This window comes from Strigops habroptila, chromosome 13, assembly GCF_004027225.2.
Source record: "Strigops habroptila isolate Jane chromosome 13, bStrHab1.2.pri, whole genome shotgun sequence".
In the NCBI taxonomy this organism is placed as follows: domain Eukaryota; kingdom Metazoa; phylum Chordata; class Aves; order Psittaciformes; family Psittacidae; genus Strigops; species Strigops habroptila.
Window position 1 is genome coordinate 14,453,956 of NC_044289.2, and position 13,889 is coordinate 14,467,844.

Consider the following 13,889-nt stretch of genomic DNA (forward strand, 5'->3'; position numbering starts at 1 on the left):
CCGCACAGTGCCCGCTGGCTCTCAGCCCCCCACCAGCCTCCCCTCACATGGCATGGGCTCAGCACACTCAAACTGAAGCCCATTCCCATGCCAAGCCTCCCAGAGCAGGGGCACACACACGGTGTCACGCTGCCCACCATGAAATGAGGCAGTTTAGCTGACCCTTCAAATGGCTTTATTAAAAAGCAGCCTTTACCCTGCCAGCAGTAATGTCACAGCCCCCCCAGGATTATCACCACTGAATGGGGTGGCTGCTGTGCACCAGTTGCTTGAAAAGAGGGAGAATCATCAAATAGGTAAAGTTTATAGCGCTGCTGGCACCACTTTTAGTGCTCCTGCAGACCCTGTGTAATTGAAATTGAGGCAAGTGATACCTTTCTGTTCACTTCTGATGGCAGCCTGCACTTGCTTGTGAATATGAGGTGGGGACAATGAGGAGGGGGGATTGGACAGCAGCTGTGTGGCCATGGGCAGTGCTCTTGGAGCAGCTTTCATCCTCGCTTCCAGCCACACTGGTTTTGTCCCACTACCAAATCAGGAAAGCCCAAGGTCCCCAGTGGTGCGCTCACTCCCTGGAACCCACAGCCAAAGATTAGCTCCTATCCCATAAGCAGGTATTTTCTACTCCAAATCCTTCTTTTCCCAACCCTCCCCTTTCCAGGGGTGTCCTGGCTTTCCTCGCAATGCTCCCTGCACAACAGGGAGGCAGCCAACCTGCCAGAGCCACTTTGCTGGCTTGGCAGTGACCTGCCACCCCAGCAATGGGAGGGAGCCCAAAGTTACTGGAGGATATGGGAAAGGAGCTGACAACCCCATGGTCCTCTGAGACACTGCAGGCAAAGTTAACTGTATAGACTGTCATATATTTTTAAAGCAACCACATTGCTCCCAGGCACTATTTTTACTTACTTTTTTAAGTACAAATAAAATGGAGCAGCTCTCTCCAGAAGGCCATTAATCCTCTCCTGTCACTTGCGTTCTTGGAGAGAGCGTTTCTCTGGGCAAAAGCAGCAAGTTGCTCACTGACTAATTACATCAAAATATTGAGGGCAACAAACAAACCTTTAACTTCACTTGCCAGAAGCTCGCTAGATGCAAAGCTTCACAATTATGGAGGAGAGATGTATGCAACAGAAGGAGAAGCCGGGGCTGCAGGCACGCTCGTGGCCACATCGGCTTTCAGAGGCATGAACTTTCTTTCCTCTCTGCAGAGCCACTCAAGTCAGGATAACTTTGCCCAAGATAACTTTACCCAGAATATCACTTACCCAAGGCTTTTGATTTCTTACAAAGAAAGATGTTTTGCCTTTACCAGGGAAAAGAATTGATTTATCTTCTCTTTCCTGCACAGGTGCTCGGGTTTTGGGTACAGAGGGAGGACTGGTTGGATGGGGCTTTAAACAATCTGGTATAGTGGAAAGCATCCCTGCCCATGGCAGGGGGTTGAAACTGGATGAGCTTTAAGGACCCTTCCAACCCAAACCATTCTATGATCTATGACTGCAAACATGTCCCACAGGAAGACTCTTGCTTAGGCTTCAAGCCCTATTTCAAGATGGTTTTCAAGTGTTCGGCTAAAATCAGGAAGCTTCTCTCAAAGCACATCCGACACCTTCACTTATCCCAGCAGCCTCCCCTTGGGACACGACGCTTCCCTGCCCCAAAACTTCCACCAGACATTCAGCCAACTTAATTTCCATCCCATCACCCTGCACTGCCTGTACAACCAGAATGGGAAGAGCCGGTGCCGGATGAGGAAAGCCCAATTCTGCATTTAGATGCTGATGTTCTTCCAAGAAGTTTTGGATGTCCAAGAGCTGAAACAGGTGACTCAAGTCAAGCTTCGGCCTCAAGCCCATGGCTGCCTGACAGACATCTCCTTCCACCCCCCCAGTCCTGCCTCTCCTGGGCTGGAGAGCACCAGGAGCAGGGAACAAATCTTGCTCTGAAACATGGGTTAAGCCAAGGCAGCTGCTGGGGTAGTTTCGCTGCAGTAGGTGGGTGTTTTTACACACAGGTAATCGGGTACTCATCACAAACCTTAACAAGCTGCTCTTGGGGAGCCTGGTGACAAGCACAGAGCAGGGTTATTCGACATCAAATTGTTGGTTTTAAAGGATTGTTTAAAAGAAAAGAAATTCAAAGTGCTCTGTGTCACCTGCCGGTTTTGCCAGCAGTACCTTGGGTTTTAAATACCGTGTGCATGAAAGCTCCCCCAGAGCCTCCTCTTGTACCTTGTAATAATATTCACCAGGGGATCCTCCTAATGTGGGGTTTGAATCCATCACTGTGGAATACACCTGACTGCTTGGCTTGCAGAGAGCCTTCAGGTAAATGTGCCCACGAGCTGCTGCTCAGACACAATTATGGTCCTCAGCATCCACAATGAGCAAGAGGCTTCCCTAAAACAGGCACAAACCTGGCCTGCTGGTACCATCCTAGGGAGAGCCACGCACTTGCCAAATGGTTTCAAATGAAGGAACGAAGAAACCCGAGTCTCTACAGCAGCTTATATTTAACTAGAGGAAAGGCAGCTTACACAGCACTTTCGGAAACATATTGTCTTACAGCATATTGGATATTTGTATCTTAACAGCTCAACATCGATTTCTTTTATGTAAAGAAAGAAGGGGGGAAGAGAACTGCGTGCCCTAAGTTGTGTTAGCTCCAAAGAGATGCCTGTGCCGCTTGGACTAATGTTTAGAGTAATCAAAGGCACGAACTCATGTATTATGTATGGGAACGAGAGTTTTCAGTCTTCTGCAAAAAGGAATCTCCAGCGTTTGGTATTTTGTTAGCAGGCTGGCACCATATGGCTCTCCCCTGCTGATATTCTTTCACACCAGAACTTTATGTTCAGATGCTTTAGTTAATATTTTACCCAGCAAGCATAAACAAGATGCAAAGATTGCAGTCGACAGCAACCTTCTCTTAAACCATATACCCACATTACAGTGAAGGCTTCTTTCAGCAAGTACTTTACCGACCACATGCCTGGCTTTTTTTTTTTTTCCTTAGGGATCCAAGCTGGGCCATTTACTTTAACTGCCTTAGCATCAAGCAAAACACAAGCTGCAAACCCAGGAAGGACATTTTCACTCCCTTCCTACTCTGTTTTCTGGCTGATCCAAGGCAGCACTGGATGCATGCAGGTGCCACACACATATAAGTTGTATTTATATGCAATTTAAGGCTTCATCTCTGCTTGGTTTTAGTTCAAGACTAGATTTTCTCTCTGGAATCTCTACTACCGATGCACCAAAGCGCACAGCCTGCAAGGACGCCTAAAGCACCAACAGCCTAAACTAACCAATACCAGTGACACAGAACATCCAACTTGAGGGGCTTCACCAAGACTTGTGTTTCCCTGCTACCCTACTCCAAGTGCGACACAGAACCACTTTGGCAAAGTGCAGCTTAGAGATTTGGCTCTAAATATTACATTTACATTTCCTCCACCCACCCACCCCCACATCCAATATTCTTATTATTCTTTAATATTCTTAAAACAAATAGGAGCTAACAGATGTCTTCCAGCCCGCACTCTTCTTAATGAGAATATTGTAAGAATGGAAATCAGGTCACAAATGTTTAATACTTTGTTTCAAAAGTCTTCAGCTTCTTTAAAGAGTTCCACTAATCCCGACATGACAGATGTACAAGGCAGTTTTGCTTGGGGCAGATTAAAATGCTCGCTCTGATTTGCTCTTTCATTTGGGCTGATTAAAATAACATTGCAATTATTTATTTTATTTCTTTTTTTCCATGTGCTGACTTCAAAATAAGAGGGAAAGAATAAAAAGTGACCAGGAAAGGCCAGAATGATCACAATAAAAGCACATTTATTGTTGTTGAGATAAAAAACAGCAAGACAAAAGGAACTGAGGGACGGCCAGCCCATACCCAGGTTAGCATTAAAGCTGCGTTAAAGATAAAAGGGGGACCTTTTCAAACTATGTTTTTTTCCATTTGAAAGTGTTTATTAATCTATTCTCTCTGAAGCAAAAAGTTCAATGAAAGACAAAGATCAAAAGTATTTTAATTCAGGTGAAAATGATATTTTTTATCTTTTGGGTTTTTTTAAACCAAAACAAAATGAAAAGCAGAGCATTGCAGAGCACGGCACTTCATTAACCTGCTGCAAGGCTGACACTTGCTGGGGACAGCCCGGCTGGGAGGACAAGGGGATCTTGTCCACCCTATCCGCAACCAAACTGTGTCTGGAAATTCCCTGTTTCCCTTTCCTGACATCCTTTCACACCACAGCACCCTTCCCTGGACAAGCTTTCACAGCTCACTTCATTTCCTCACTGCTATAAAACACACGGAGCATCCGAGTCGCGTATGAACATCGATACACCAGGATGCTCTGATCGGATCAAGGAGGTGGGATGGAGTCCCGGCCACACTCACACCCCTTATCCTCTCCCCACTCTCATCTGTAACTCAACCAGAGCCACATTTGCCTTTGCCCTCCCGGGTCTGCCCAAAACCAGCCACAGCTCTCAGTGCCAGTCCCTCTGGGCACTGCTGGACCAGTTTCATACAGGCGCTGCCCCACCAAAGGCTCATGTAAGACAGACAGAGGCATCACTTCAGAAAGCAGCCAGTGATGTTCAAAATACAGTTGTTCAAACAGTAAAGTCTTGCTTTAAGATACCAACATTTCGCACTAAGATCCCAGGCTGTTAATCTGGACCTTCCCGGCCCAGAAACCTCCTCTGCCTCTCCATCCCCACCTGCAAAATCACAGCAAGACCTCCCAGAACTGCTGTAGGGATGAACCACCCCAACAATAGAAACACACTAGTTGTGTTGTACATTTATCTCTTTTTTCCTTAAAACTCCAACTTGTGCCTTCTATAAAAGAGTCCACAGAAAATCCACAAAACATTTTTGAGGAGTTGCTCTATTCAGGTGGTTTTTCATGTTTACAGTCTTTAAGTTGTCCTCACCTCAGGGCTCACCTCCATCTATTCCCAGGGCACTAAAACACACACATGCATAAAGTGCTGCAGCAAAGCAGCTCTGAGAAGCCACGAGATGCCATCCTACACTAATGCTGCCCTGCAGGGGAAACCCAGTGAACCTGAACCAGGAGGAATCTGCTCTTCACCTTTCACGTCTCAGCCCTGTCCCACAGAGCCAAGCCACCAACAGCTGCTCCCAAGCTCTGCACAGGCAAACTCTGAACTTCCAGGAATTCCCTTCAATGGATTAACCTGCCACGAGGGGAAACTTGCTTCCTTTGAAGAGACACAAACTCCTTTTCTCCTTGGTGAAGACATTTACAGGGAGTTGGGGTGACAGATTTCCCTCCCATCTCTGAAGGAAGCAGAAGGGATGCCCCAGCCCTACTTTTTGCCATTACTCACAACCTGGTTCCCAGATCGCAGAGCAGAAATCTCATTCCACTCTAGGAGCAGGGTATTTCAGGGCATTTCTCCCATTCCGGAAACTCCACAGCAAGTCCTTATCATCCCCATTCTCTATTCACACCATGATCTCCTCTCCAAGGACTAGATGGGGGATCAAGTTTCTGCTTTGCAAAGAGGAGCAGCCCCATAAGCAGTACAGAACATTTTAAGAGGAGAGGAATATTTTCAGAGAGGAGGAAGATGGAAAAGGTGGAGAGAAAAAAAAACCACAGAAACAGTGAGTTTTCCTGGCAGCAACTTCTGCCCCTTCCAAACTGTAGAAATACATGGCAACTGAGAGGATGAGTGAGAATTAATCCCAGCCTGATAATCCCTTTCGCATAGCCATTATAAGGTTATGTCCTAAAAAGACAAATAAACCTGGAGTCTGGGACCACCTGAGCTTCCCTGCTTCTGTCAGCATCCTCCTCTGCACAGCCAGGGAGTAACCAGCATAAGTAAACAGCTCAAAGAAGGGATTTGTTGGGGGAAGGAGAATAACACACAGCAGTTTATTCTCAGCTCTGGAAGTTTACAGTGTGGATTCTCCACCCTCCGCTCCCATGTATGAAAGGAACAGCTATAAAGTGATGACAGGAGTGTTCTTTGTCATTAAGGAAAGAGCTGTAACAACTAAGCCGCACAGTTTACAAGTGTAAAAATAAGTCCTTCCATTTACAGCCCAACACACACACACAAAGCAAAGGGGAAATGGGGCCTTGCCCCCTTTTTGCCATTAAACTCTCCCGCCTGACTTCCCAGCGGTACAGTGATGCTTCCCCCGGCTCCCTCCCCTTCCCACGGCTCATTTCATGTCTTCTGGGAAGCCCAGCCCAGCCGTGGCTATTTCCCCTGCACACTCCAGCCTTTACTGTAAACCTGCTGCTTCCCTCTCCTCGCCCTGCTCTCGGGGGGCAGAGGGTCCCCCAAGCTTTCAAGCGGGGCAGATGCCAGCACTCCTTGCAAGTCAAGCACCCCCAGTTTGCTCTATCCCTCACCAGACAGGGAGCCAGGGACCATTCTGCATTGCACTGATTTTGGGGGGCTCAGGAGTAGAACCTCACTTACCCCCCACAAGCCCTGATGCAGAACCATAGTGGGATTTTTGGAAAGGGAGAAGTTTGTATTCCCAGGCTCCAAAGCTGTGCTATTCAGCCTGTTCAGGGTGCACTGCTGACTCAGGGTAAACTGCTTCCCCTCAGAGCTCAGGAGCAGCAGTGTGCCCCATCGAGAAGCCAAGTTTGGAGGCAGCACCCCAAAGCCCATGTGTCCGGGAGGGGAACGGGGGGGACTTTATCACTGTCTGCTAAGATGGCAGCTGCTCTGACGCTGAACTACGTCTTGCAAAGTCAGCCCTGCCCTCAGCATCCGACTGCCGGGAACCACGGGGGAAGAGAGCGAAGGGGGAGGTTTGGATTCTCCCTCACTCCCACCCCAAAGAGGAGGGGACACCTCTGTCCCGAAGCCACCAACACCACCCTTGACACTGACCTGAAGCATTGTCCCACAGCGGGACACCCCTCAGCCCTGCCAAGCCCCGAGGACCCCCCTCGCAGGGTTGGGAGCTGTATTCCTGGCTTTCCTACAGCCCGAGGTGCTCCCGCTCCCCGCCGAGCACTGCTGTTGGGATGGGAAATCACAGCCCCTTGCTCGGGGATGTGCAGGGGACAAGGAGGAGGTGCCTGCTTGGATGGGACCCCCGGGAAGTTGCCACCCATCCCTGGGGCCGGTCCCCCTGCCCTATAACAGCACCCGGACAGACCCGGACCTGCCGCTCTGGGATACACAGACCCCAAATCCACCGGGAGATGAGGGGCAGCTCCCATCTGCTTTCAGGGAAGGGATAAGCCCAACTTTATGGAGTTTTCCCTACTCTTCTCGCCTTTGTGCGGCAGGGATCCCACAGCCCCCTAAACCACTCACAGAGGGAAAATACAGTAAGCAAAAGTGAGTTCTCCTTGGTCTTCCCGAGGGAAGAGAAGGCAGGAAGGGAAGGGGAGAAGGGGACAAGTTGTGCCCGGGCTGCAGCAGCGGGCGATGGTTTGCGCTTTGCAACACGCGCCTGCTCCAATCTGCGCCGCTCGGGAACAATAAACAGGATCATACAAAGAAGTGGAAAGGCGGCATCTTTGCTTCTGGTTTCTATGACAGCATCAGAGACAAACCAACTATAAACTCTAATTCCTGGATTTCTCTCTCTTCCCCCCCCAACCCCCTTTTGTCTGCCATTAATTAAAGTGGCCATATGGAAAAGGCTGATAATAACAGCAGATGAGCCAACAAGAGAGAGGGAAAGGGAAAGAAAGAAAAAATAAATAACTCAAAGTAGCGGCAGGGCGATGGTGAGGATTTAGCCGGGGGTTTGCACTTGTTTTCAGTGGCTGCTCAGAGCAAAGGGGCTCAATAGCAGTGGGGGTAGTCGATGGGGGGGGCAGAGGGCAGCCTACCCCCTCCCCTGCCCCACAGCCTCTCCAGGGGGGGCTGGCATGCCCCAAGCCCCTGCTCCTAAGGGGCTGAACCCCCTGACCCACCCCTTTGTGTGGGGAGAGCTCCACAGGATGCTGAACCCCCCCCAGGGAGGGTCTGTCCTGCCCGCCAGCAAACTGCACCCCAAACTCAGCCAAACTCACCAGGGTCAATCACAGCACAAGCACGGCTTCAGGACCCCCCTTCCTTTCGTGCTCCCCCCAAATCACCCACAAAACAGCAGCAGCAGCAACAACAACAAAAACTTTGCTAAAATTGATAACGAGATTAGCCAAGCAAAGCCTCTTCCCAGCTAAAAATAAGAACCCGCAGATTTCAGTCTTGGTCAATGTATACGGAGAAATCCACCAACATGGCACACAGCCCTTGTTCCTCGCTGCTATAAATAGAGAATGCTGAAGTAATATTGGGGGAAAGGGAAAAAGAAATACAAAATAAAAGGAGGAATAAAGAGGAGTCTGCCAGGGGCAGGAGCGAGCCCCGAGCAGGCAACCCGAGGGGCAACACCAGCGCCCCGCACACGCATCCAGAGCTCCCTAAAGACCAAGGAGTGGGAAACTGCCGCCTGGGGTTGGAGTTTTTGTAGTGAAGGGGATGGGAGAAGGGGAAGGGGGGGCAGAGAGGGACGCGCGGAGCCCCGGCCCCGCTCCGCGGGCGCGCACCGCCATCAGCACCTCCGAGAGCTCCGCCGGAGCGTCTTCTGCTAACCCCGCGCACGCTTCCCTCCGGCCAAGCATCCACCGAGCTCGCGGTCCACAAACCCGGCAAGCATCCTCTTCCAGGGGGATTCGCAAAGTTTCCCAGCTGAAGGCAATGTTGTGCTTTTTTTTCCTCTCTTTTCCTTTCCTCCCCCCCCCGTTAATAAATCTCCTTTCTCATCTTATTCAACCTCTTTCCAGTCAGAAGCGGAACATGTCCACTAGCGTCTCGCAGCGAGCGAGCAAAGATGGACCTGGGAGCGTGATGATCATGGTATAAAAAAAATCCCCCTCGGTTCTCCGGTGCAATTTTCAAAACAACAAGCCAGGCTCCGTGCTCTAAAGGAGAAACGCCTGCGTCTGTTTACATCGACTGTGCGCTCCGAAAGCCTTTCCCCTCGGTCTCCATCCAAGGGAGGGGAGGAAGGGAGAAAAAAAAAGAAGAGGGGAAAAAAAAAAAGGGAAAGAAAAAAGCCAGCGTTATCTGCCTTTGTCAGTGAAAGAACATAATATTGACTTACCTTTCCCCACAGCTATTGTCTGCCCCTTTACAAAATGACATCACGGAAACCAATCATGAAATTTGCATGGGGGAGGTTGTGGGGGGAGAGTTCTTGGAGGGCAGCCCACTTCCCTACACCAGTAACACGCGTGTAAGACGGGTTGTTGGTGTCAATTAAATATCTGATACTCCTTAGTGTGTGAACTCTTAAGCCTGCTAAAGGCAATGTCTCATTTACTTAATGACCGCTCTCATTAATGGAAATGGCACAGAGGGGGCTTGCTGCGCCTTCCCTTTGTAAATACACTACCCATGAACCCTTGGGGTTGCAATATATCTGTTTACTCTCCGAGGTGAAATAAATTTACAGTATAGCATCAAAGAGAGAGGCAGAGAGAGATGGAGCCGCGGACTGGAGCGCACTGAGAGTTGGGGCTCTCCCGGCCCCTCTCGCCTCCTGCTCCCCCTCCCCGAGCCCCAGCAGAAGGTGAAGGATTTTACCCGAGCTGATTCATAATTAATATGCACGAGGCTCGGGGCTCCTTTGATAGCAGGCACACAAAAGGACGGCGACAAGCGCCGTGGCGTGTGTGTCCCCCCCTCCGCGCATCCCAGCGCGTGGTACGGCCCAATAATTCCTAATAGCAGCAAGCAGCGAGTGACAGATGCCCTGGGTTAGCACAGCTCCAGCGAAAGTACTTTACAATATTTATTGGTGGTTAGGAAGATGACCTATCACCATAAAGAACAGACTGGGAAATTTATCGCCTCTACGAACCTGGAAGTATTGCCTATTAGCTGATATACATATTCAAAAGCAAGTGGTTAAAAGGTATATAAATATTTTTTTTCCTCCTCTCCTTAAAATAAAATAAGAAATGTCATAACATATTCCCAGCAGACATCACCTCACCCTGGGAAGGAAGGATCGTGGCTCAGGTGGGTACATTTTGGGCTTCGTGATGAGGAAGGAGAATAACATAAGGAGAAGTCCTAAAAGAAAACTGTGACTAAAATAGTTCGGGGATTGTCTCTGAGTCAGAAAAGTGCATGTTCTTCCATTACATCACTTTCCAGGAGCTAGTATTATCTTTCTAGTATTATGCTTCTGTTCAGCGGAGATCTGGCCACCCAGGAGGAGAAAGCCCTCACCAAGCTGGAAGGATGCTCTGGGGACAGACCCCGGCATCATGCAGCAGGAAGGGCATTAGCACATCCCCTCTGCCTGTCTGTCCCCCGCCAGACAGGAGCATTAACGCTTGGATTACAACTTTTTGGAAACAGCAGGGAACACACAGGCAGTCCCATGGGATGGGGGGGGTCACCCTTCTACCCAGTTCTTTTTCCTGCACTCTAACACTATCCCCAGCATCACTGAGATGATTAAGACTTTACCGTCGTCTTAATAAAGACTTCCAAAAAGATGCAGGAGCTCACAAATGGCTAGAAACCCCAGGAGCCTTTAGAGAGCTCAGAGAGAAGAGGCAGAGCCTGGCACAGAGTTGAATCCTGCTGCGGATGTGCTCTCCTACGGGAAACTCCAACTCTAGAGCTACAGGAGAGCTCCAACCACCCCTTCTCCAGGTCACCCCTGCCCTGACCATGTGAGGTACAGGCAGGAGGGAGAAAAACCTCTCGAGCTACCCGAGGTTTCAGCCCATGAGTGTTATGAGCTTCCTGCCTGGCAGCGTGGGTTGTAGGGAGTGTGCACGTAACCCATCACACCCACAGATCATTCCAGGGCACATGGCAAGGGAAAGTGAGTTGATTTCCCACCTCAGGTGTTTTATTGATGAGAAGGTGATGGAAATACTAATTTTAAACTGTTGAGGCCGCTTTGGAGACTCTTCTGATGCCAGTTTCCATGGCTTGTGAGCCTGGTGCGCTCCTAAACCATTAACATAAAGGAGGCATTCAGCAGAGAGTACTCCTGAAAAGCCGCTTTCTATCTCCTTTGGACACACCACGAAAGACAGGGATATTTTACATCCTAAACCTTTGGCATTCAGAAATTCTATTAAACTCTTATCTGCAGGCAGCAGGCCTGATGCTACACTGCATCTCCATTGTTCTGCACCCGCGATAGAATCAAAGGGAGGGCTGGGTGGACTCAGCTCCTCTCTGCTCACAGTGCTGCCTCGTCCCCTCCACCACTATTTCATTTCCACACGTAATGCTAAAACTTGAGAAACAAAAGCACAATAGACAGGCTAGAAGGCAGGAGGGAAGTGTGTTTACTTGCATGTTTCCACACAAATTTATGTACACACACACTGCACATGTGTGAATATGCACATCTCCTGGGGACATTCCGTCTGGACACAAGAGGAAAAATTTTCACAATGAGAACAATCAACCATTGGAATAATCTCCCCAGGGAAGTGGTGGATTCCACTTTTAAGACTCAGCTGGACAGTGTGCTGGGACATCTAGCTAGGTCATGCTTTGCCAAGACGGGTTGAAGTAGATTATCCTCGAGATCCCTTCCAACCTGGGATTCTATGACTCTATACCTGTGCCTCTCCAGCTGTTAGTACATATTAATTTTTATCACTGTCGTTGCATTTATTAACATGCAACTCAGCAAGGAGCCCCAAGGCAGCTGACAGCATTGATACCATTCCACTAAGCTCTGGGTTGCAAGAAGGCATTTGATTTTTCTTTGTCCCCAAACTCAGACTTCCCCTTCCCCCCGAAGCCTCTCAAAACACTGCAAACACACAGCTCTGGACATGGAGTTTCTAATTACTCCCAACTTCATCAGCCAGCAGGAATTCCCATCTCGCAGCTCCCAAATCCCTCTTTAACCCCCGGAGGTCTCCGGATCACACACACACCATCCCCACGCTGGAGGAGCCTGAGGGAGAAGCGAGGCCACGCGTGGGTCGAGCGGGCGGCGGGTCAGCACCACGGCGGCGGACAGCTCCCGCCACCCCACCGCTTGTCACCCTCTTCAGCATCTTACAACATTTTTGGGGGGGATTTGGGGGTTTTCTGAGCTCTACAGAGTCACTTTATAGCATTTTCCAGGCAGGAAATAATTACTGTGCGGTCCCAGGTCGGGAAGAGCTGCCACTTCCCTATGGGAGCCTCACAGCAGAGGCGTATTGAATACATATTCATATATTTTTTCGTTGTTTGAGGCAGGAGCAGAGGGTCGCTGCCTGCCTGCCCCCTGCAGAAGCGAATGCCAAAAAGGTTTGTAAAAGTAGATTCACTTCACTCACATCCCCGTGCAATTTATTAAAAATGAAAATAATCCTACTCTGCTCCTGTTTTCAGATCAAGCGTTGCAAGTTTGAGATTATACAAAATAAAGCTGCTTTTGCTTGTGTAAATACGGGCATAAAACCACCACGCTGCGTTTCGTTGGCTTCTTTGAGGCCGTTTCAAAGAAAATTAGATCTCAAACTTTATGCATTTGTAATTGGCACCAACTTCTCCGGTTACCAGCTGGGGGTGAAAGATTTCTCTTTTTTTCCCCTCGTTTCTTTCTGAAAGCTTCTATGCAGATGGGCTGACTGCCTTAATGCCTCAGACTACAATTAGTGCTGTTGTATGCCGAATAGAAATGGCCAGCATTAATATTGTATATGGAACAGCTGAAGGGTTGCGAAGAAACCTGCCCACTACAGGCCCCTGGCAGATGGAACAGCATGCACAGGCACAAAAACCCCCCCCAACTTTTAATAACCCTTTGCTCGCTCTCCAGAGCGCCCCTTCCCCCCGATTTGGGCGGCTCCTTCCCGAAGAGGCAACGCCTTTGTCTCACCCAAACCTTGAGCTCTTTTCTCCCTGAAGAACAACAATTGGAGCAATCACCGTCTTTTTGCTCGCATTATCGCTAAACTTCCTCCTTTGTTCCTGAGTTAATTCAGGCACCAAAACACATTCAGCTGAGCAGGCAGCAACCAACTTTGTGCTTAATAGCATCGCCCTCACTCTTTTATTATCCAGCAATGTGCAAGAAGAGCATAAAAATAAAATAACACGCAAAAGCAAGCTGAACACCACCACCCCCGGCAGAAGTGTGACCAGAAGTAGCAGAAAACAGGATTTTCTCCCTCCTCCCCACCATGTCCTTTGTAATTACGCGAACCCCGCAGCAGCAGGGACAAAGCCCCGCCGGTGCCCCGGAGTGGCAGCATCCCCCCCCTCCCCCAAATCCCCATCCACCGTAGCCCTTCGCAGCTAAGCCCGGTACCGGCAAACACGAGAAACTTCCGCTCTGAAACCTCTTTCCACCATGCTATCGGAGGGATAAAACATCATAAAACAAGGGGGAAAGGGGAAGTTTGTGGGTCCGCACCCCCCCCTTTTTGGGTGGCTTAAGCAGAATTAAGATGCTGGAGTGATTTAGAAGGGAAACGGCGGGGAAAAACGCTCAGGAACACGCATACACACTCTTACACCCCCTCCCCACTCTGCCGGCAAACGGCTACGAACCGAGGAAGGTCCCGCAGAGCTTCATCCTTGCCGGGAGGCGGCGGGAGCCGTGGCCCGGGGGTCCGGGCGGGATCGGGGCCGCCGCCGCGGGGTTACTCCATCCGCCCTGGGAAAAGTTGCGTCCGGAGCAAAAACTTATGTGCGGCGGCGGCCAATGGGACCTCGCCGCAAAATCACTGCGGCGCACTCGGCGGCCAATCCGCGGGGGCCCCGCACAATGGCTCTGGGGTGTGTGGATGTGTGTGACCCCCCTCCCCGCTATCCCCCCTGGATGGGCAGGGAAGGGGGGAAGCTGGGGAAGGGCACCCGTCCTCAACAGTGTGAGGGGCTCAGCACCCC

General features: G+C 49.9%; 1 protein-coding gene across 5 annotated transcripts in view; it reads right to left on the bottom strand.

Annotated features, from left to right (window-relative positions):
• The window catches only part of MYT1 (myelin transcription factor 1), a 63,649-nt gene extending 50,026 nt beyond the window's left edge, over nucleotides 1-13,623 (bottom strand). Inside the window, exon 1 of one of the 5 annotated variants that reach the window (XM_030503220.1) lies at nucleotides 13,551-13,623. In XM_030503220.1, the coding sequence (XP_030359080.1) occupies nucleotides 13,551-13,575 (25 nt within the window). In that variant the 5' untranslated portion in view covers nucleotides 13,576-13,623. Of the gene's footprint in view, nucleotides 1-8,578; nucleotides 8,760-8,793; nucleotides 9,103-9,123; nucleotides 9,322-13,550 lie in introns of those variants that run through there. The other 4 variants (XM_030503222.1, XM_030503223.1, XM_030503226.1 and 1 more) reach the window with 4 other exon arrangements.
• Between the last annotated feature and the right edge of the window lie 266 nt (nucleotides 13,624-13,889).